The sequence below is a fragment of the Diospyros lotus genome, chromosome 2 (assembly GCF_014633365.1).
Source record: "Diospyros lotus cultivar Yz01 chromosome 2, ASM1463336v1, whole genome shotgun sequence".
Lineage (NCBI taxonomy): Eukaryota > Viridiplantae > Streptophyta > Magnoliopsida > Ericales > Ebenaceae > Diospyros > Diospyros lotus.
Window position 1 is genome coordinate 38,299,757 of NC_068339.1, and position 24,657 is coordinate 38,324,413.

General features: G+C 39.0%; 1 protein-coding gene across 2 annotated transcripts; it reads left to right on the forward strand.

Moving 5' to 3' along the window:
- Nucleotides 1-871: 871 nt before the first annotated feature.
- LOC127795237 (uncharacterized) lies at nt 872-23,933 on the forward strand. 2 transcript variants are annotated; one of them, XM_052326783.1, is made up of 6 exons: nt 872-2,057; nt 3,491-3,573; nt 3,713-3,736; nt 5,894-6,005; nt 22,466-22,518; nt 23,548-23,933. In XM_052326783.1, the coding sequence occupies exons 1-6, from the start codon at nt 1,112-1,114 to the stop codon at nt 23,689-23,691; spliced, it is 1,362 nt and encodes a 453-aa protein (XP_052182743.1). In that variant the 5' UTR covers nt 872-1,111; the 3' UTR covers nt 23,692-23,933. The 2 variants fall into 2 exon arrangements, with proteins under 2 accessions (XP_052182743.1, XP_052182744.1); XM_052326784.1 differs by lacking the exon at nt 3,713-3,736.
- The last annotated feature ends 724 nt before the right edge of the window (nt 23,934-24,657 follow it).

Consider the following 24,657-nt stretch of genomic DNA (forward strand, 5'->3'; position numbering starts at 1 on the left):
TATACATGTATGATCTGTATTATGCTTGGATTTTTGATTTATTGTTCTGTTTTGTACATTATATTTTTCTGGTTAGGACGTGTTTTTTCTATATTTTTTGCTGCAATCTATTTAGGTCCTTTTGTTTTTGGTTTAGTTAGCTCGATGCCAAGGCCCCTTCTACTTCACCTTCTTAATTCTAGGATCGGACTGGCCGCAAAAAATCTGAAATCATGGAAATTGAATCACAAAAGACAGTGCGATTCAGTTCAATTTTCCGCACCAAATCAAACCGCTCGATTTGATTTGGTAGAAAATCGAGCTTACGGTTCGGCACATTAAATCGACTCAAAACCGATTAAATCGAACTGCGAACACCTATAATTTTCACGTTTTAGTAATTTCTTCAATTATTTTTTTGAGTAATTGCCAAAATACCACTGTTTAAAAAAAATTGATTCTCAAAATTCAACCTTTTTTAAAACTATTTTTCAAAATACCACGTTTCTATAACCTAGATTTTAGAAATGGCCCAACACATTAATTTTGTCTCTATTTAATATAAATTTAAAAAATTATATATACATACACATTAATATATATATATATGAATGCAACCAAAATTAATAATAATTTAACATTTAAGTTTTTATTTTATAAAATAATTTAATTTTAAATATATATACATTAAGTAAAAATATACAGAATAAAATATCTAAAATTATTGTTTTCCGAACTCAAGATGAGATTGAGATGGTTGGATCTTTAACCGGGCTGGTGTTTACGATTTAATCCGGTTCGAAAAAACAGTTTCATTTTTAATCCGGGTGGGTTTGCGGATATGATAATTCGGTCATACCCGAACCCGGAAATATAAAATCGGAACAGCAGCGATCTGATTACGGTACAGAGCTGGTCGGGTTTTGCGAAGTGTTCTAGGGTTTTTGCAAAGTACCCCTGTTTCAGCCATTGCCGCGCATTCGAAGAAGCAGGAAGAAGAAGTGCATTTGGTGGGCGACCATTGAACAATTGATCTTCACTCCTCCGATGATGACTCGTAGAGTCGCTCCAGGTGGCGTATTCTTCATCTCTGGTTGTTAACGACAGAAGCCCTCTTGGCAACGAACTCTCAATGGCGGCAATGGCAATCGCTCTGCGACTCAGATCCAAGCTCACAGCCGCAGTTCGAAACCGTAGCTTCTTCGTTCATTTCTCGTCATTATCGGACTCCAGTGTCGAAGACCAAAACAACACCGACACCAACACCAACACCTCTTCGTCAGCGGCTTCGCCGTCGCAGCCCCAATCTTCATTCTCCTCATATTTCAGCGATGTCAAGGCCAGTCTCAAACAGCAACCCTCTCCCCACCAACAATCTCGCAAGACTGATTCCTTCTCCCCATCCCAAGCTCCCTCGAAGGGCGGCCCCACCTCTCTCGAAGAAATCCGCAAGAACCTCGCCGAGTTCCGCCGACGCTCCGAGGTGCCGCCGCCGCAGCAGCAGCGCGTCTCGTTTCAGGAGCTTTACAAGCGAAATGTGATCTCCAAGGGCGAAGATTCCACCGATAATAAAGCGAGCCAAGACGGGAGGCTCTCGTTCGATGCCATTCGCGAGAGCTTACGGCAGCTCCGAGCCAACAATGCGAAGAAAAAACCAGAGAATAATGACGACCTAAATCTTATGTCACTCTCTAGGTTCAAGGAGGGTCTCAAATTGCGACCTGAAGCAGGAGACTCAATGCAGCCCAGGCTTGTTATTGGCGGCGCCAGCGATAAGCTTCCAGCTTCGGTGTCTGGAAAGTCGGAGGAGGGGGGGAAGGAATCGCCCGCTATGAAGACGGAATTTGTCAAGATGTACAGTTACGTAGAGTTGGGCGAGAAGTTGAGGACGTTGAGGCCGGAGGCTAAGGGCGGGAGTTTATTTTCATTGGGGGAATTAAATGATAGGCTGATAAAGTTGAGGGAGATGGAGGAGAAGGAAGCGGAATCAAGGATTGGCGGCGTTTCTTTCAAGGATCTGAGGGATAGCCTCATCAAGTTGCGGATGTCAGATGATGAGAATGCAAAGAAACGAACGAGTAAGTGCATTCCTAGCAACTTGTTAAAGTGTTGGTAATGGCTATGAGTATACCTGTTCGCAAGATTACTCTATCAAATCATAATTAGGACTTAAAACGACAGAGTATAGTTGGTTGAATTTTGAGCATATGAAATGGCGATTTTGTTGTTGCGTTTCTGTCAATATCTTGAACTCAACCCAGTTGGGGTGAAATTCTGAAGTGTTGTCTGACTGTCATTTAGTCAAGTGATTATGTAGTGCATTCCTTCATTTCTCATGAATAGAAGATTTTGGCTCGTTAGAATTCATTGTTTTGGATATTAAAATGTTTGTTTGTTCTATAGCTTTATAACTTTGCTGAAATTGATTCAAGCGATTTTTCCAGTATACTGAAAATTATGTGGAAACAGTGTAATTTAATGTTACTTTTTTTTTTGACATTCCTGTTATTATTGTCTTAAGTGATTCTGACATTTTTTTTTTCCATTTCAAAGTGTTATTGTTTGATTTTCCAAATAATGTTGAATGATTCAGTCTTGTGACATCACTATTGATCCTACTCCTGCGAATCCATGAACGCAGACTCTCAGTCATTGTCTATCAATACTCAGAGTCCTGGGCATTATATACGGCATCAGCTTGATGCTATTGCTATTTACATTAATTTCTTGAAATCAACCAGTCTTTGCGAGTATTCTTATTATATAGACATATTTTGGTTAATGTTTTGAAATTAGGAAAGGTGAACCTATAAGATGTACTATTCTAGAATTTTCTTTTATTGGAAGTTTAATGCAATAGAGAGCTGGGAAGAGACTTGGTATTTTTCTTAGTTTTCTCGATCAGATTTGATGTTACATAGTTTTTCACAAATAATCTTTTTATACATAATTTATTATTTATGGATAAGTTCTTCCTTTACTTTCTCCTTCCAATCTTTTTATACATAATTCTTTTCTTAGTCAACTTGGCAATGTAGCATGGTGAACTATGAAAGCAGTCTTGTACGGTTCTTTCTGCCTTTTTGTTTTTCTTCCTTTTGGGGTTGAGGGGTGGGGACTTATGAACTTATTAATTAGTGTCTATTTTCTGGTTTGTGCTTTTGTATTTACTGGAGGGAGTGTAATCAATGGCTAACTCAAGGCTTCCAAATTCTGCCCATTTCATTTGGAGGGTCATACTTTTCATTTAATTTATACATCTATTCAGTAGGTTGATTTAGTGAATCGGTATCCTTCTTTAATGCAGAAATTGAGCCAATAATCTCTGAATTTCTGATTTTTACACACCCACAATAGATCTAAGGTCCCTTAGGGGACATCCTGGCAGCCTAGACTACATTTGCCCAATAAAAAGTCTCCGAGGCCCAACATTAGGTATAGAAGAAGTCACTTTCTTAGATGCATCTGTTTACACGCGTTTATTGTTTATTAAGCAGATTGCTCTTTACAGTGCAGAGACTTGATGTCTTAAGCCATCTTGGTGGAACACCCAAATATATGCTGGCACCTCCAAAGGAGCACTTAGTTGAAAAGGCAAGCATTTATTTTGTTTTCTGTTATTAATTGAAATATTTCCATTTTGGTGGTTGTCAATAACGGGGTTTCTCTGAATGTATGTTAACATGCATTCTCGTTGCCATTCCATTATTTGACAAGAAATCCTCCATAATAGTTTGCTATGGAACCAGTCTTTCAGGTTTGTACTTCTCTAAACATTAATAGATGCATCAATAAATCATGGGCATTCCTTTTGTTGTGAGAACTCCAATTCTGAGCCTGACAAACGTTGAGTGGGATGTTTTTTATGCTTTTATTGTTAGGCTGTGTAAACTATGGCACCTCACACCCAAGAAGGGGTGTGAATTGGGTGTTTTAAAAAAATCGTTGAAGCTTTGAAAAATTTTTGTTCGTTAATAAGATAATGATTATAAGATGATGTTTGTAAGGATTGAACAAATAAACAAATAAATGTGAAAACTACACGGGCAATATATAATGATTCGGTTCAACCGGCTTAATTCATTACCTTAGCTCCTCACTAAGCATTTTTGAGTATCACTAAAACCTCCTACTTGATCCCAAGTAGGCCCTCTAGTACAACTACTAGGATTACAACCTCCTACTTATGCAAAGTAGGCCCTTTAGCGATCTTGCTAGCCAATATACAATGAACTTGAAGAAGAAATGATCTGAGAGATGGATTTCTTAGTTATAATGTCTCTCAAAATTACACAAAGGCTTAACCAAAACGATGCAAATGATATACAAAGCCTTTTGAGAGAAAAGATTGAAAATGTGAGTGCACTTGAAGAGAACAATATGACTTGAAGTTTGTAATAGTTTTTCTAACCCCTCTATTGAACAATCTTGCTGGTATTTATAGGTTTATCTGGCCCTTTGAATTTATTAGCCGTTGGCCGCATTAATGCCTGCAAAAACTAGCTGTTTAAGTTTGTCAAGGAAGGAACTGTCAACAGATACATAATTCGGTTGACAATTTTCATCGATACATTTGGAAAATCATAAGGCTTTTGAAAAACAGTCAGCATTCTTGAGAGAAAAGTTGACTTCTTTAGATAAATTGTCGATAGTATAGAACAATAAGTTGACAGTTTTTGAGAAATGTCGATACTATACAGTCACTCTCGATTGATTTTGATCTAAAGTTGATTGAACTGAGAGCATCAATTTTGGCTGTCAACAGATCATGGAAACTGTCAATTGTTTTCAGCCCCAAAAACAGTCGACTTCTTCTTTGAGGAAGTCGACAATTGATGAACTTAGTCTTCCAAAAATTTTAAAGGCATAAATTAGTTGACTGTTCTCCAAAACAAGTCGATAGTTTGTTGCTTTGAAAAAAGACGATATGCATGATTCTTTAAAGAATTTCCTTGGGTTTGCCATGCATTATTCCAAAAGGACATATGATAATTTTTCAACACTATGTTTTATTTTCATTTTGAATTTTCAAACATACCAAAGATTCATATACAAGATACATGAACATACCAAAGATTCATTTTTCATCTTATAAGCATACATGCTTGATTGTTATTTGGAAGTAAAAATATGTCATGAAAATATTTTTATTGAAATAACACTCATGAAGTTTTTCATCATCAAAATAAGCTCGAAAGCAAAACAACATCTATCACTTGTTTACATGTTTTCAAGCTTTGTGTGAAATTCATTTAAAAATTTAAACCAGTCATTTCTAGTTTAGCATGGAGAATGTTTTCCAGAAAGGTTGGCAAAGCTAGTTATGGCAGCCAAAGTTTTTCTTCAAATGTGTGCATATAAAGCCTTATGATTTTGATTCTTTAAATTTGTATATGGTGATTGGCACACTGCATTATGCATGAGCCCATAAGATTCTTCACTCAGTTTCTATCTGGATGAAGATAAAACAAAACATGAGAATAACAATTAGCATACCTGGATTTTGTTTGCTACATCCATTTGTGCTTCCTATCCTTCAAAGGGTATTATTTGACTTGCCCTTATCTACTCTCTTACTGAGGAGGAAAGAGGGGTTAACGGTAACCATCCAATCTAAGTAGACAGCCTTCCTTAAGGCGATCAAGCAGTTTGCAGTGTACTTGCAAGTAGCAAGAAAGAACATCCCTAACTAAGCTCTTAGTTAGGGATATATCTCACTGCATCTTCATGAGGAAAATGGTTTGTGTTTCTATTTTGGTTTGTAAAAAATCCTTCCCTAAAGAACCCTTTTCCTTGGCCGTGTTTATTATCTGTTTATTGGTTAGTTTACATGAAGCTAGTTGGCAATTCAAATAGTTTTGTTATTGTTAATCATCCACGTTAAGATGTTTTGTATTTAAGCATTTTTTTACAGTATTTCCATCCAGATAACATGTCATCTTCTGAGAAACTGAAACTTGAGCTGCAAAAAGTCAGAGAAGAATTTAAGATGTCAGAATCAGATTGTGGATCTGCTCGTGTTCAAGGTAAATTGTTCTAAACATTATTTATTTTTATTTTTTTTGGTGGGGGCAGGGTGAGATTGCATAGCAGTTGCTGAACAGTGTCTTCAACCTGAAGACAACCCCAAAAGATTTTGATCTCATTCGCTTCTCTTGTTTTTTATTTTTCTTATTTTATGCATGTTTGCACATGGAACAATAGCGATTAAGGAAGGATTACTTCCAAGTTCCAATTCTCTATCTTGTTTTTCAGCTGGGGCATCAGTCAGTTGTAATAGGAACTGTAGTTCAAATATTCTTTTCCTGGTCATAATTTTACATACGCTTGGTATAGAATTTTCTTACATGATTTGTCATAGGAAACTTACACCCATCTAGGATAAATAGTCCAAAGGATATTTTTACATTGATAAAGCCTGTTTTCTAAAAATGAGCTAGCTGTGAACGCAGTTGATTTCACCAAAAGATACTTTACTCAATTGCTGTGAATAAGTTTATTTTTATGAGAATTCATGTGGTTTCAGGGTGTGTATTCTAACAGTGATGTGTTACATTCAGGGGGAAAAAGAAGCTATATGCTACTTATGTTATAATGTGTTCAAATTTAGGGAGCTGTGTTAGGCCTGAGGAATGTGGCTTTGTTTTGAGGTCATAGTTCACATCTGGTAATGACTATTCATCTTTGATTACCTGTGTGTTGTTGTGGGGGGGGGGGGGGGGGGGGGAGAGAATATTTATCTAACTTTTCTTGGGGGGGTCACTAGTAAAATATTTTATTCATATTACGTAAATATAACAGATGTAGCTTATTATGTTGAGACTTGGGTAAACATGCGCAATTTATCCTTCATTGGTGCAATTTATATTCATGTACAGTATGCTAACATGAAAAATACATATTCTTGTTTAAGGATGACCTTGATTATGTGCACCATAGCCTATTTATTATTCAAGTATTCTGTAGTAAGAACAGTGGAACCTTGTTCAGGGGAATTTAGTGACTTACTGGGTTTTTTAAAAGTTTGGGATTCAATTGACTATTGTATCTAGGAAATTAAACTGAGACATAGATCCAATTTAGGCTATTTAAATTGTTTACTCTTGCTAGGTTAAAGGAGCAGATGTCTTTTCTTTAAACAGTTGTGTGTACCTATGGTGATGATCTCTTCCAACACAGGAAGGAAATATACAGAAACTTTTATAAAACAAAATTTGAACCTAAAAGTCAAGATATCAAATGGGCTAGTCCATGTCCCTGCCCCCACAGGGATACTTTGATGTCATGTATTAACTTGTAAGGGGGAGTTTATTGTAATTAAAAATAGTAGGAGGGTGAAAACAATATATTTTATAAGTTGGCTATAATGGGTTGTACCTAGTTAGTTGCTGCAACAGCCACTGATACATTCCCATGCACATGTATGCGGTTATTGCACATGGGAGGTTAGGAAATCAGCTATATATAGTGCTGAATTTCCCTTCCATGGGATATGAAAAATCTAAAGAATATTCAGAATCTTTCTCTATTCTCTCCCTTCATTCTGCATTTTTTTCTCCCAATTCTCTCTCATTATCTCCCTTTCTTTCTCTCTTGGTCTTTCTATCAATCGAGAACCATTGTCAAATCTTGGGGAGCTGACAATTCTGGTATTAAAGCAGCGCTCTTGGGCATCGATTGTTACCAAAATTCATAACCATGGCCGATGAAACAAGGATGTGACAAATGGAATCCCATCCCAGCTGCAATAAGTAACCACAACAATGGCGGAAATGCAAACTCGGATGGGAATACTCAAATCTTCTATTGGAGCCGGAGTCGATTCCCAAATTGGTTAAGCAATGGAACGCTAGAGGGCGGAGAGCCGTGAGCAGAGTACTCTGCTTTGGGAACAAATGATGGAGCAGATGCAATAGATTGTGCGAATGTTCGCCAATCAGCATCTGGTAAGACTCTCACTCGATTTTCCTCCTAGGGAAAGGACGGATCCCATTTTCCTCGAAGTGGGAATGGAGCATCAGCTGTTGGGAACATTGGAGTTCGAGTTCAATACGGAAATGGTGGGGGAAAATATAAGAGAAAGGAGGCCAGGAGCTCCGGTTAACCACAACCAACCGAGCTATCTTGTGCTAAAACTCGAGATTCCATTGTTTGAAGGTGAGAATCCGAGGTGGTGGACAAGGAGATGTGAAAGAGTATTCTACCTATATCAAATTTTAGAATAGCAAAAGATTACCTTGGTTTCTGCTTATCTGAATGATATGGGAGATGCTTGGTATCAAGGGTGGATTGCAGTGAAGGAGGGGAGCCCATGGAGTGTGTTTGCTGATGATCTGTGTGCAAGGTTTGGGGATTGGAGTATGAGGGATATAATTGAGGAGTTTAATAAATTCAAACAAGAAGGGACAATATAAGCTTACTAGCTCAAGTTCAAGGAGCTGTGATCCTTGATGATGGTGCACAACCCCCATTTATCCAAGGAGTATTTTGTTTTGAGCTTTATTAGCAGCCTAGGGGATGAAGTGAGGCCCATGGTGAAGATGATACAACCCAAAACGGTGAAGCAAGCTGCAAAAAGTGCAAGGCTACATGAGATGACTATTGAGGCACTAATAAAAAAAATAGAGGAATCAAGTAAGGGAATTAATCGCAAGAGGGTGGCAGGCTGGAAGTAGAATGGCAGCAAGGGAAGTGGGATCCCATAGTAAGGGTGTCTTAGCCTTACCTTCCACTAACCCTACCCCTACCATTGGAAGTAAACTGATGGAGCAAAGGCGATTAGCTGGGCTATGCTACAAATGTGGAGACAAGTATTTCATAGGCCATAAGTGTAAAAGACAGTTGCTACTACTAGAAGGAGAAGATGATGACATTGAGGAAAGAGATGAATTATTAGAGATTGAGAGGGAAGACCAAGGGGAGATTTCATTGCATGCCTTGAAAGGGGTGAACAAACAGCAAGGTTATCAAGGTGGAAGGAAGAGTAAACAATTGTCCAATCATGGTACTCATAGATAGTGGGAGTACCTACAGCTTCTTGGATGAAGTTATGGCAAGGAGGTTGGGGTGTGAAGTCACTCGTGCCCACCCCTTATCAGCAATCGTTGCTAACGACAACAAGGTGATGAGCCAATCATCATGTAAGAGTTTCCGTTGGGAGATGAATGGGGAAAATTTTTCAACCGATTTGAGGCTGCTTAAGTTGGGGGGTTGCGATGTGGTATTGGGAGTGGATTGGATGAAAGGAGTTAGTCCAATCAGCTTTGATTTCAATAAAATGGAAGTAATTTTTAAGAAAGACGGCAGCAAGAAGACCATAGTGAGTAATCAAGAAGTGGGAGTATGCAAGATGATTTCAGGTAAAAGGCTGCAATGGATGTTCAAAAGTAGATTCACCAAAGTGGCTCAACTTTTCTCTATTCAGGCAATGGAACCCACAGGGGAGACAACAGGAGAAGAAGGGGAGTTAAAGGCGGTCGTTAGCAGCCAACCTCACACCCAAAGAAAGGTACAAGAAATTGATTCTCTTAGGGTGTGTTTGATTGTATTACCTAGAATTTAATTCTAGGTAATGATTGCCTAGAAAACAAAAACCGTCCCACTCTCTTGGAAAATGAATTCCATGGAAAGAAGCTTTAAATGCTTGTCCCATATACGTATTTTCCATAAAAAAGTTAAGGGTGTTTGATTGTTTCTATAGAAAATATATGTAATAATTACACGTGATTAGACATTTTCTATGGCAAATGTGTGCTATCAAACGCACCCTTAGTCTACTTTTGATTGAATGTAAGGACCTCGTTGCAGAACCCATTCCCTTCCACCCAAAAGCCCTTTGATCACTCTATTAACTTGAAACCCCATGCTGAGCCTGTTAATCTAAGGTCATACCGATATCTCCCATACAGAAAACTGAAATTGAAAAACTCATCAAGGACATTCTAAACAAATCACTCATCTAGCCTAGCAATAGTCCTTTTGCTTCACCCATTTTGCTTGTCAAAAAGAAAGATAGTTCATGGAGATTGTGTTGACCATCATCAACTAAACTCCATAACCATCAAGGACAAGTTCCCAATACCCATTGTAGAAGACCTACTTGATGACCTTAAGTATGTCACTGTTTTTACCAAATTAGATCTTAGATCAGGTTATCATCAAATTCGGATGAAACCTAAAGATGTCCATAAAACAACATTCAAAACCCATCAAGGATACTATGAGTTCCTTTTAATGCCCTTCGGCCTCACCAACGCCTTAGCTACCTTCTAGTCTTTGATGCATCAGATTTTTTAACCATATCTACAACAATTCATTTTGGTATTCTTTGACGATATTTTAATCTACAACCCCTCCTTTGCTCAACACATTGACCACCTAAAAACCACGTTTGAGGTCCTTGGGTCCAATCACTTGTATATTAAAGAGTTAAAATGTGCCTTTGCTCAAGAGCAATTGGAGTACTTGGGCCACATCATATCTAAAGCATGGGTAAGTATTAACCCTATCAAGGTGACAACAATGTTGGAATGGCCTAGGGTTAAGTATGTGAAGGGACTTAGGGGATTTTTAGGGTTAACTAGCTACTACCGTAGGTTTGTCAAAAACTATGGTATTATCAGTCTAACCCTTAACTGAATTGTTGAAGAAAGACAGATTCCGTTGGGGCTAGGAGGCAGAACAAGCTTTTTGTGAACTTAAGGAGGCTGTGAGTAAGTTACCAATTCTAGGCCTACCGGATTTCAACAAACCCTTCATACTAGAGATGGATGCAAGTGCAAGTGGACTTGGGGCTGTTTTGGTTCAAGAGGGCAGAGCAAACCCTTGGCCTTTCTTAGTCAAGCATTGGCACCTTAACACATGAGGTTAAGTATATATGAGAAGGAACTCCTGGTTGTATTGATGGCAATGGATAAATGGCGCCATCATTTAGAAGGGGGTAAATTTGTGATTAAAATAGACCATGAGAGTGAAATTTTTGATGCAACAGAGGTTACACACTTGCAACAAAAGGGTATGACAGCTAGTGGGACTGGATTACACTATGCAGTATAGGAGGGGAAGGAAAACCTTGTAGCAGACACCTTATCGCGGTGTTTTGAAGAAGGCAACTCAGCTGCGATAACTATGGTAATTCCGGATTGGTGCTAAGAAATTAGGTCGAGTTATGAAACAGATGGTACAACTAAGGAGCTACTGCAACAGTTAGTGGTCAATCCAACCGCTAGATCGGGGTATACATTGACTAATGGCCTCATAAGGTACTAAGGAAGGTTGGTTTTGGGGAATGATGAAAGGCTCAAACAGAAGGTGATTAAAGCTGTGTATAATTCACCCTTCTAAGGACATTCTGGTATTATAAATACTTACCATAAAGTTAGAGAACTTTTCCAGTGACCGGGATTAAAGAAGGATGTCGTGGAATTTGTAATGGGTGTCATGGAAGGGGGACCTAGGACTGATACATCTTATAGTTATTTTTTGCTTACTATTGTCATTTCCATTTCGCTGTAATTTTGTTATTTTTCCTGCTGTAATTTCCCTAGTAACATTAGCTGGAAGATTCCCCACGTAGAGGGAAATTAGAATAGGACAAAGAAGCGGTTATAATCGCATGGAGGAGGGAATCTGCTATAGCAGTCTCCACCATTGAGTGTTATATATTTCCAGCTTGTTGGAGAAAGAGGTATCAAATGATAATATCATAATTGATTCTCCTCTATTGCTCCTAACTCTCTCTCTCTCTCTCTCTCTCGTTCTTCATTCTTGTTCTCTCCCTCCCTTGCTCTGTTCTGTTTTTGTGTTGGTCGAAACCCACTCCTAATTCAATCCGAGCTAGGAGTAGTTGCCTTCACGGGGGTGCCGTGACAATTTGGTATCAAAGCCACCTTTCCTTGGCCGATTGAGAGGGAAGTCGGTAATGGCAGAAGGGACTTGTATGAAGAATTTGGAATCACAACTACAGCAGACCAGCTCGACCATGACCGATTGTCAAAATCGGATCGACCAGCTGGAGTTAGGAGCTACCCGTAGCCACGAGGCTATCATAGCGTTGGACAGACGAGTGGAGAGCTCCATGGATGGAATGGAGCAGAGGCTGGAAGGGTCCATCGCATAGGTGCGAGACGAACTGAGTGCTCAAATGCAACAGTTCATGGTTATGTTCGCTCGCCAAAACTGAGTAAGGCTGTCCCCTGATTTTCCACTTTAGGAGCACACAGAACCAATCCTACACAGGCATGAAACTAACGAAGAATGCGGAACCTCGGAGATTGAAGCGGACCCAGAAGAGGAGCTGGCTGGGTTGATGGACAGGGCTCGGGACAGGCCTGTAAATCATCACTCAGGATTTCCGATGCCTCGGATGGATATACCCACCTTCGAGGGAATTAATCCTCGGTGGTGGCTGAGGAAGTGCGAAAGGATGTTTGAGTGGTATGGCATCCTTGAAGGGCAGAGAGTACCCCTAGCTACGGTTCATTTCAATGAGATGGTAGATGCCTGGTATCAAGGAAGCCTTAGGCAGGGATGGACCTACACTTGTGGGGAATTCTCTGAGAGGGTGTGCGAGAGGTTCGGGGAAAGAAGCATGGAGGATATTGTGGAGGAGTTTAACAAACTGAGGCAAACTGACAGTGTGTAGAGCTACCAGAAGCGCTTTGAGGAATTGAGATCCTTCATGATCCAACATAATCCTCACCTCTCGGAGGCCTATTTTGTGTCAAGTTATTTAAGTGACCTTAATGACGAGTTCAAACCAATGGTCAAGGTGTTGAGGCCCCAGTCAGTTCAGCAAGCCTACGAAAATGCTAGGATGCAGGAGTTAGTGGTGGAAGCCTTAATGAGGAAGCAGAGGTAGCAAACGAGGGGCGTTGTGGGAGGCCCATCTAATGATGCTGGAAGACACTCCAACCGGGATCAGATGAGAGGAAGTAGTGGGGTGAGAGGGGTGGCAGGCCCCAACCCAACTTCTTTTGGAGAACAACTAAGGGAGCAGAGAAGGTTGGCAGGATTGTGCTTCCGATGTGGAGAGAAATACCATGTGGGCCATCAGTGTAAGAGACAGATACTGTTGCTGGAAGGTAATGAGGAGCCTGAACAAGCAGTAACGGAGGAAGAAGAGGAGGAAGAGGCCAAGGAGGATAATGGGGAGATATCCATCCATGCCTTGAAGGAGGTACCCAACAGTAAAATAATGAAGGTAGAAGGACGGGTTAAAGGGAAAGGCCTAATGGTCTTAATTGACAGTGGGAGTACCCACAGTTTTTTAGACGAAGGCACGGCCAAGAAGCTAGGGTGTCAGCTCACGAGAACACCCCCTTTGAGTGTGACCGTAGCCAATGGCCAGCAAGTGATGAGTACATCAGCTTGTAATGGATTTTGCTGGGAGATTCAAGGCGAACGATTTGAAGCAGACCTCAGATTGTTACAACTGGGGGGATGTGATGTAGTGCTGGGGGTGGATTGGATAAAGGGAGTAAGCCCGATCAGTTTTGGTTTTAATCAAATGGAGGTGTCATTTGGAAAGGAGGGAAGGAGAATGATACTAACAGGAGGCAAGGAAGCTGGAACATGCAAAATGATAACAGGAAGGAGGTTGCAGAAGGTGCTCAAGGGGAAATGGAGTCAACTGGCCAATCTCTTTTCCATCATAACTTCGGAGGAATTTCCAGGAGGGCACGAGAAGGCCTACCTGACGATCAGCTCAACTGGGGAGCTCTTTGACCAGGTAAACCACCTAAATTGCATTAATGAATTGCTGGTAGATTATGAGGACTTGTGCATGAAACCTAATTCCCTACCTCCCGCCAGACCGTATGACCATACCATTCACCTAAAGCCAAATACCGAACCCATTAATGTAAGATTCTATCAGTACCCACCTCTCCAAAAGACTGAAATAGAGAAAATGGTTAGGGAAATGCTTCAACAGTCCCTTATCAGGCCCGGCCAAAGCCCCTTTGCTTCACCCGTCCTATTAGTCAAAAAGAAAGATGGGTCATGGCGATTTTGTGTGGATTATCGCCAACTTAATGCCATAATCATTAAAGACAAATTCCCTATACCCTTGGTGGAAGATCTCCTAGATAAACTTCACCATGCCCAAATCTTTTCAAAGCTTGATTTGCGTTCAAGGTATCATCAAATTAGGATGATGCCGGAAGATGTACATAAGATAGCCTTTAGGACCCACCACAGACACTTTGAGTTCTTGGTAATGCCATTTGGGCTTACCAATGCCCCGGCCACCTTTCAATCCCTAATGAACCGGATATTTGAACCCTATCTTCGGAAATTTATCCTTGTGTTCTTTAATGACATATTGGTCTATAGCCCTTCCCTTAGCCAGCACCTAATTCACCTCAAAATCATTTTGGATGTCCTCAAGCCTAACCAACTTTTCATTAAAAAATCTAAGTGTGCATTTGGTCAAGGGCAAGTGGAATATTTAGGGCACATTATATCCAAGGGAAGGGTTAGTACAGACCCAAAGAAGGTGGAGGCGATGGTGTCCTGGCCGAGGCCTCAGTCCGTGAGATCCTTGAGGGGATTCCTAGGCCTAACTAGGTATTACCGGGAGTTTGTTAAAAATTATGGGATCCTTAGCAAACCACTAACAGAACTACTGAAAAAGGGGAATTTTAGCTAGGGACCAGAAGCGAAGAAGGATTTTGAGGAGCTTAAGAAGGCCATGAGCAGAGTGCCGGTATTGGGGCTACTTGATTTTAGTAAGCCTTTTGTCTTGGAAATTGACGCGTGTGGAACGGGCGTGGGGGCAGTCCTGGTGCAAGAAGGGAGTCCCTTGGCATTTTTGAGCCAAGTGTTGGGCCCAAAACATGTGGGGCTGAGCATATATGAGAAAGAGTTCATTGCGGTACTAATGGTTGTTGACAAATGGAGGCATTACTTGAAAATAGGAAGGTTTATAATCAAAACGGACCACCAGAGTTTGAAGTTTTTACTACAGTAAAAACTACAAACACAGTTGCAAAGGAAGGGCATGGCCAAGTTGATGGGATTAGACTACTTGATACAATATCGGACGGGGAAAGAAAATGTGGTTGCTGATGAATTGTCAAGGTGTCATGAGGAGGGAAGTGTGGCAGCCATAACTATCGTTATCCCTGAATGGTGTTAACAGGTGATCGAAAGCTATGAAGGGGATACAGCAGTGAAGGAACTGTTGGAAAAGCTGGCCATAGGATCTGATGGAGTTGAAGGATATACACTGGTGGATGGAATGTTGAGGCACCAGGGCAAGATTGTCATTGGGAATAAAGAAGACCTCAAGAAGAAAATCCTGCAGTCACTACATGAATCTCTCTTGGGAGGGTACTCCAGCATCCAAAATACTTACCTACGGGTGAAATAGCTCTTCCATTGGCCCAGGTTAAGAGCTGAGGTAAGAAGGTTTGTGTTGGGCTGTGACATTTGTAGGAGGTGTAAGGCTGAGAATGTGGCCTACCCGAGGCTTCTATAGCCAATGCCGGTGCCTGAGCAAGCTTGGTCTAGCATCTCTATGGATTTCGTCTAAGGGTTGCCCAGGTCTGAGGGAAAAGATAGTATCATGGTGGTGGTTGATCAATTCACGAAATTTGCTCATTTTATAGGATTGGCCCACCCTTATACAGCCCGAAAGGTGGCCAGAATTTCATGGATCAGGTGGCAGCTTTGCATGGGGTCCCTACTACTATTATCTTCGACTGAGACAAGGTTTTTACAAGCGCCCTATGGAAGGAACTTATGAAGGCATTGAGTGTTAAGCTGAACATGTCTTCAGCCTATCATCCTTAGATGGATGGCAACACTGAGCGGGTAAACCAAGGTTTGGAGAATTATTTGAGGTGCATCTGCATCTTGCAGCCCAAGAGTTGGCACATATGGTTGTCTTTAGCCCAATGGTGGTACAATTCCAGCCAACACTCTTCCTTAAAGGTGTCTCCCTTCAAGGCTCTCTTCAGTTATAAGCCCTTACTACCAGCTTTAGGAGAACATTCCACTGCAATCTCAGTAGAAGAGTATTTGCAGCAGAGAAGCAGCAGCTCAAACAAGAATTGGCTACGGCTCAGAATAGGATGAAGCAAGCTGCAGATAAGAAAAGAAGTAGTGACAGGGAATTTGAGGTTGGGGAAAAGGTCTACATGCGGTTGGGGAAGCACCACCTAAAGGCTATTACTAAAAAGCGAGTCTCAAAGTTTGCCCCTAGATATTTTGGGCCTTTTACCATCTTGGAAATGATAAGAAAGGTGGCCTACCGACTGCAGCTTTCAGGGGGGACTTGAATCCACCCAATTTTCCATGTCTCCCTGTTAAAGGCAACGGTAAGGACTAAGCAAGTGAACCCCACAATGCCCACTATCTCTGAGGGAGAGTACAGCCTGGAAGAATCGGAAGCTATTTTGGATAGGCGGGTAATTCACAATCAAGGGGTTCCACTCATCCAAGTATTGGTGAAATGGCAAGGTGGTGCAACAAGAAGTGATACTTGAGAGTACCTGCCTAGCTTTGCTCACACGATTCCCCAGAGCTGCCAGTCTCCTCAACATTTCTTGAGGACAAGAAAGGTCTAAGGAGGGGGGAATTGTCACGGAAGGGGGACCTAGGACTGATACATCTTATAGTTAAAATCTTGGTTTATTTTTTGCTTACTATTGTCATTTCCATTTCGCTGTAATTTTGTTATTTTTCTTGCTATAATTTCCCTAGTGACATTAGCTGGAAGATTCCCCATGTGGAGGGGAATTAGAATAGGACAAAGAAGCGGTTATAACCGCATGAAAGAGGGAATCTGCTGTAGCAATCCCCACCACTGAGTGTTATATATTTCCAGCTTGTTGGAGAAAGAGGTATCTAATAATAATATCAGAATTGATTCTCCTCTACTGCTCCTAACTCTCTTCTCTCTCTCTCTCTCTCTCTCTCTCTCTCTCTCTCTTCATTCTTGTTCTCTCCCTCCCTTGCTCTGTTCTGTTTTTGTGTTGGTCGAAACCCACTCCTAATTCAATCCGAGCTAGGAGTAGTTGCTTTCACGGGGGTGCCGTGACAATGGGGTGTAACACTTGCAAGAGGTGCAAGATAGAAAATGTGGGCTATCCAGGGCTACTGTTGCCATTAGAAATTCTAGGGGGACCTTGGGATAGCATATCCATGGATTTTATTGAAGGACTTCCAAAATCGGAAGGGAATGATTGTATTATGGTGATTGTAGACAAATTCAACAAATACAGCCATTTCATTGGGCTTTCTCATTGTTACACTACTTGGGAAATAGCCAAGGTATTCATGAATCATATAGTAAAATTGCATGGGGTGCCTATGGCTATAGTGTCGGATAGAGACAAAATCTTTATTAGCCTACTATGGAAGGAATTAATGCGGTTATTGGGAATCAAGCTTAACATGTCTACTGCCTACCATCCTGAATCCGACGCGCAAAAAGAAAGGGTTAACCAAAGTCTAGAGATGTACTTCAAGTGTTTGTGTTTCTTACAACCCAAGTCCTGGCACAAATGGTTGACTGCAGCACAATGGTGGTACAATTCCAATCACCATAGTGCCATAAAAAGGTCTCCTTTTGAAGCCCTTTACGGCTACAAACCGCCCTTACTTTTGACATTAGGAGATTCCTCAACAGTGGCAGCTCTAGACACTTACCTCCAACAAAGGCAACAAGCTCTACAAATAATCAAAACTGAGTTGGCCAACTCAAAGAACAGAATGAAGCAGTTCGTAGATAAAAGGAGTGAAAGGGAGTTTCAAGTAAGGGAGGTGGTATATCTGAAGCTTCATCCGAGACACTTAAGAGCCCTTAACTCAAAACCCTACCTCAAAGTTGTAGCCAAAGTTCTATGGTCCATTTCTCATAACTGCCAAAGTGGGAAGTGTGGCTTACAAACTGCAAGTTCTAGAGAGCTCAAGCATCCACCTGGTATTCCATGTTTCTCTTCTTAAGAAATCGGTAGAAACACATCAGGTGAGCCCAATTTTGGCTACTCCTCTCTATGCTGTAGACAAGCCTAAGGAACCTACAACTATTCTAGATAAAAGGGTGATATACAAGCACAAGGCTCCCATCACTCAAGTACTAGTCCAATGGTCAGGCCTTCATCCAGGCAATAATACTTGGGAATAATACCTTCTAGATTTACTCAACCAATTCCCTCACATGGTGAGCATTGTTGTTAAAATTGCGAATCAACTCGTACGATTTTACGAGTTTACGTGTCAAGAGACATAAAACGAGTCAACTCGCTTGTAAGATCGGGTTTTATAAAATTAGACCCGAGTCTACGAGTTTACTGATCCAAGTTTACGAGTTTACTGGGTCCGAGTTTACGATTTTACGAGTTTACCAAGTTTAGTCTTGCCCACAATTTTGAGGTTAGAAACAAAAATATTTTCGTCCCTAACCAACATATATATATATATACTTATATACAATCGTTGTCAATCTCCTATTTTGGTTCTTCTACAAACCCTAAACGACATTGTGTCTGTGTGCTTGCTGCATTCGCTTATTGTGTCTTTCTGCAAACCCTAATCGTTGTTGATCTTGTTTTGGCCTTTCTTCTTCGTTTGTTCACCTTGAAAGTTCGAAGAATCAAACCTAACCTAGGTATGTAAGTGAGAGTGACTATGTTTTGCTAAGTTCGGTAATCAAATGTCGTGTGTGCACTGTGTTGAGCTCTGTGTTGCGTCCAATTGATGTGCTGAGTGAGTGTGCTATGCAGGTGTGTGTACATTTTCATTTGGGATGTTGTTATCTACATGTATAAGCAAGTATAGATTTAAAGAATTAATCTTAAATATGTCACAATCAGATCATGGGTGGGTCTAATTTTATATTAAGATTGATAATTAGTAAGAAACAAATATACCTCTTTGGTATTAGTAACTTAATTAGTGTAATGACATAATGTAGAAGTTTAACAATATTTGTTGTTTTTATGACTTAGTATTTTTAGTTATTTTTAGCAATGTTTGTTGATGATGGTGGTAATGTTTGTTGTTTGAAATTTTTATTATGGATGAATAAATGATGAATTTAATATTTAGAAATTTCATATTATTTAGTATTTTTGAAATTAATAGATGAATTAATTTTGAAATAGGTACATCTATTTCATTTATAATAAGGAATGTGTCATTATAAACACATATTTACATAAATTAAAGGGTATTTTTAATTTTTCGTAAAATCTTGCGATTTTACGATCCGATTTTATGAACCCCCTTACGATCCCACTTAAAATCTCGATTTTAACAACCTTGATGGTGAGCTTCCTCAGCATTTCTTGAGGATAAGAAAATTTTGATTGGGGGTATTTGTCATGTATTAACTTGTAAGGGAGAGTTTGCTGTAATTAAAAATAGTGGGGGGGTGAAAATAGTATATTTTGTAAGTTAGTTGTAATGGGTTGTACCTAGTTAGTTGCTGCATCAGCCGTTGGTACATTCCCATCCACATGTATGCAGTTACCGCACATGAGTGGTTAGGAAATCAGCTATATATAGTGCTGAATTTCCCTTCCACGGGATATGAAAAATCTAAAGAATATTCAAAATCTTTCTCTCTCCCTTGATTCTGCATTCTTCTTCTTCCAATTCTCTCTCGATATCTCCCCTCCTTTTTCGGTCTTCCTATCGATCAAGAACCATTGTCACATCCTAGGGAGCTGACATTTGGCCAGGCCAAATGTGTCAACCCTGCTTTCTTAAAAAATGAAATTTTTTAAATTTGTGTACAATTTTTTTTCTAAAATAGTTGTAAATACAATTATAAATATGAATTTATAAAATTTTAAATGTCTTTAACCCCATTAATTCACATCAAACCTAACTACAGAAAATTTAAACGTATGACAGTAATAGTATTGTTGATACTTGATTTTAAAAGTAAGATTAAATAAATGTTTGATTGTGAAATGTTAAGTATTAACACTTAGTTAACAGTCAAGATTTAAGAGTTAGCATAAAATATCTTTTTTTATTTGAAGTTAAAGGCTTCAAAATTGTAATAATTAAATTTTTATCCGTAATTAACAATATTTTAAACCATAACTTATCATATTTCATAAAAACTATTTCTAATTTCTAGGAAAATTGAAGTTCTAACTTTAGAATTTTTAAGCAACTAAAAAAACAAAATATTTGCGTTTTGGATTTATTAATTTTTCTGAAATTTTAATTTTATATTTGAAATGGGCCAACTGGGCTAATAGGACCGTGTGTTGGGCTGATCATGCAGTGGCTGAACTGGTCTGTGCTATTTAGGCAGGCTAGACATTGAAAAAGATGTATATTTGGCCAAAAAAGGTAGTTGGTAAAGCAAAGTCAAAAGCTTATAAAAATTAATACTAACAACTTGATACAAAAGATGGAGATATACATTTCTATATATAGACTAGCTAAAACAAGAGAGTAAAACAAGGGATTTAAGCCAAGAGAAATGCATAAAAGATGAGAACCAAAAACAATTAGTAAATAAGGGGTAATTGAAGGAGAATTTCTCGAAATTGTTTAATGAAAGTAGAGAAATAAGTTTTATGTTGGGACATCTTAGTAAGACTGATTAAGATAGAATACATGTTCCATTGACTTAAATGTTCAAATAAAATAAAGCAAACATTGAAAAAGATGAAAAATAGTAAAGCAATTGGACGAGATAACAAACTAAGTATGGAAATGTGTGGAAGAAGAGGGCTTTTTTGATTAACGAAATTACTTTATGTGATCCTTCAATCAAAAGGGATGTCAAGAGAGCGCAGGAAGGCACTTTAGTGCCTATTTACAAAAATAAAGATGTTCAAAATTGTGAAAATTATAGAGGGATTGAGTTAGTGGGACCATGAGACTTTGAGAGAGAGTGAATGAGCAAAGATTAAGAAGAGAAACCAAGGTGTCGAGAACTCAATTTGGTTTCATGCCTAGTAAGTCAACAAGGAACCTTACATATTTGTCGAGGCGACTAATGTAGAGGTATAGAGATAAGCAGAAGGATTTACTTATGCTGTTTATAGATCTAGAAAAACTTTTGACAAAATTCCTAGAGAAGTTTTTAGAGAGTTTTAGAGAAGAAAAGGGTTCAAATTGCTTATATACAAGTTACTAAAGAATAAGGACATGTATCATGGGACTTTCTCAATTACAATGGGTTACATTGACGTTTGCATTAAGTTCTTACTATTTGTTCTAGTAATAGATGAACTTACTGAACATGTCCAGGTAGAGCTGTCATGGTGTATGCTATTTGTAGATAACATTTTTTGTAGTTTGTGGATGGGACAAAAGAAGGTGTGAGTGCTCGAGATATGAAGGAATGCTTAGAATCTAAAGGATTTAGATTAAGTACAGTAAAAACCAGATTTATGAAATGGAAGTTTAGTAAAAATAAAAGTGTGGGTGATGTTATGGTAAAACTGAAAATTAAAGTAATACTAAGCAAAAATCAGTTAAGACATCTTAAGATCAATAACCCAAAAAGATAGGGAGGTTAATCAGGATGTTAACCGTAGAATCAAGGCAAGATTTTTAAAATGGAAAAGTGCACCTGACATTTTATGTGATAGCAAGATTCCATTAAAGCTGAAAGAAAAAATTTATATGACAGTTATAAAACCAACTTTTTGTTGTATGACACAAAATGTTGGGCAGTAAAGCACCACCATGTTCAAAATATGTGCATAATAGAGATAAGCATGCTAGGATGGATGAGCAGTCAGCCATGCAAAAAAGATAAAATTATAAATGAGATTATTTGTAGTAAGGTTAGAGTGGGTCTTGTTCAAGATAGGAAGCTTAAAACACAATTAAGATTATTTGGTCATGTGAGAAAAAAGACTGCAAAGGCTTATGTGAGGAGAGTGGATGGAATCGAACAAGTACTTATTAAAAGAGGTGGAGGAAGACAAAGAATAATTTGGTTGGGAATGCTTAGGTTTGGGGATAGTATATGGGTGTTATAAAAGATAAGGCCATTGCTATAAATGAATGGAAAGTTAAAATTCATGTAGCCAACTCCACAGTGGGATAAAGGCTTGGTATGTTGTTGAGGGAATCATGCACAAACATTTAATTCTAAGTCACGAATCCTGAAATTTACTCGCAAAGCATTATGTCTAGGAATTAACTTTCCTGACTTTTTACGAGTATGGTATCAACCTTGAACATGTGTATTAAATGTTCTTGGTCCAAGCTGGATTGTATGGTTGAAAAGTGGACAATAAGGATTTACCACTGTGCTCTAATCATCTGCATGTTCGGAATGGCCTTGAAACTTTGTATATTTTGCTTTCTTCTGCTCGATAACAGAAAACTCTGTGCAAATCCAAGAGAGGCACAATACTGTTTAGGGAAACCTGAATATGGGAAAATTTCTTGAGAACTTGTAACCGTCTTGAACTTATAATCTGGTTTGAAGTTTATTCTTGTCCATACAATGGATTTGCATATAAAAAGTAGTAACTCCTTGCCTCTTGTTTTGCAGTGGCACAACTGACAACAAAGATCAAACATCTGTCTACGGTTTTACACAAGAAGGTGATTGCAGATAAATTCCAGCACATTTTTATTCAACTTTTTTTTTTTTTTGTTAACGGGAGATTTTATGGCAGTGTTTTGAAAAATGTTGATGGATATTCCTGATCATACTGCATTTTGTTGCCAGCCAGTCTTTTTTAAGTTTTTTTGTTTCTATCTGTAAGTGAAGGTTATTGGTGGGATGTGAATAACTTATTATTGGCGGGCCTTCAGTGGTGTTTTAGTGTCTAAGCAGAAATGACCTAGAATTGCTTTCACCAAATGTGCTTTGGAACCAAATGTCAACTTGTTCCATAATTTAATGTTCAGTACTTAGCTAAACACAAATGCTGAGTATTATAAGCATATTTTACATGCTGATCTATCTTGTTGATTTGTTCTTTGAAGTGTAGCACTATGATAAAATTACGGAATTGATAGAAAGTAATAGCAGATTTCTTTCATGGTGCAGTCAACCATTGCATGCAGTCCTTTCTTTCTTTCCTTCGTGTCTAAGTCTCTTGTTTGATTGCCATAAGTTGAAATCCGGTTTGTGCTTGTCTTGTCATTTCTTTATTTTTGGTCCTACTTCTAGATTTGCTTGAGCTGCCGTAGCTTTCTCTTCTCCATATTCATAGATTTTCCGTGGATTTATATATACTTTGTAGGTTCTTTTTCTTGCATGCATCTAAATATTTTATTTAATCGTTCCAAACTCACTCACTTTGTAGCAAAATGGCATTCAGAGTCTGAATTCATTGTAATTGATTCGTTTTGTTCTGTTTGTGGACGGTTTTGTATGGTAAAGGCGTGACACAAACTTCTTTAACATTTTTAGATGGAGTACTTTTCCGTCCATTTAATATGATATATAGGGAGCCAAGCATCTAAATGTACTTACTGTTGATCATTATGCACTTCTCCACTTTTGTCCTGCAAACCTCCTATCCATCCATCCTCGTCTCTACTACTACTAGACTTGCTAGCGGCTATGTGAAGTTTCCTTGTGCTCTCTTATTTGATGACATGGTTTTGTGAAAAATCATGCAGGACAAGCATTCGATTAAGGGTCTTCAAGAAATGGTCCAAAGGAGGAAGAAGTTGTTGAGGTATCTCCGGAGAACTGACTGGGATTCTTACAGCCTTGTTCTGTCTAAACTGGGTCTTCGGGACAACCCGAATTACAAGCACTAAATATGGAAGTAGCAAAATCTGTTTTGTTTGCAGGCAAGCTTTATTTTAGTTAAATTCCTGTTTTTCTTCCACCTTGTTTTGGGGGAAGATGGAAGTAGGGGGATCATTTGCTTTGTTTGTTTCTTTTTTGTATTATTTTTCTTGTTGAAAAATTAGCTGTACTAATTGGTGGCACCCTAATCTTTTTTTTGGATGCCCAGCTAAAAATCTTCTTACAAAATAACATTCAGATTTGTAGAGCAGATGTTTTGAGTTATTCATTGATTGATCGGTTAAAATGGGTTTAGAGGGCAAGGAGGAGCTTTAGTACTAACTACAAAATGGGGACTGCTGTGCGCTAGGGATTACTTTTATATATATTGTTGTGACTCGACACTAAAACTTGCGAGTTTTATTTTATCAATCACAGACTATCGATGGACTAAATAGGAAGCAATCATACTAAGAGCTGAAAATAAAAATGAAACAAGAAAACGAAATGAAAGGAGGCAAAAGAGTTTTATCGTGGTTCACTTCAAATCAAGGTTACGTCCACGATGAGTTCGAGAGAGAAGAGCTCACTGCACTATGAGATGAATAATCAGATTACACCCTCATAAGCCCTTGCAAACAAAACTCTCAATACAAACAATGGTTCGAGAAAGCAAAATTGCCAATCAATCACTTAATATGGATTAAAGGCAACCCTATCAAACCATAAAACTATACGAGCATTTACAGAAAAGAAATCGAGAACAAACTAAAACAAAACCCCAGCCAAAAGGCGAGAGCCTTCAACCCCCAAGAGCAACCCGAACTCTTTTCTGATTTTTTTTGCCCCTTTCATTTTTTCTCTCTGTGGTTCACATCTCGAGGCATGAATAAAAGCTATGAAGAGCGGCTAAGATTGCACCTCATAAAGTGTAGATGGATGGATCAGATCACATCGTGCAAGCACGATTATAATCCCAACAAAAAACGACAGAG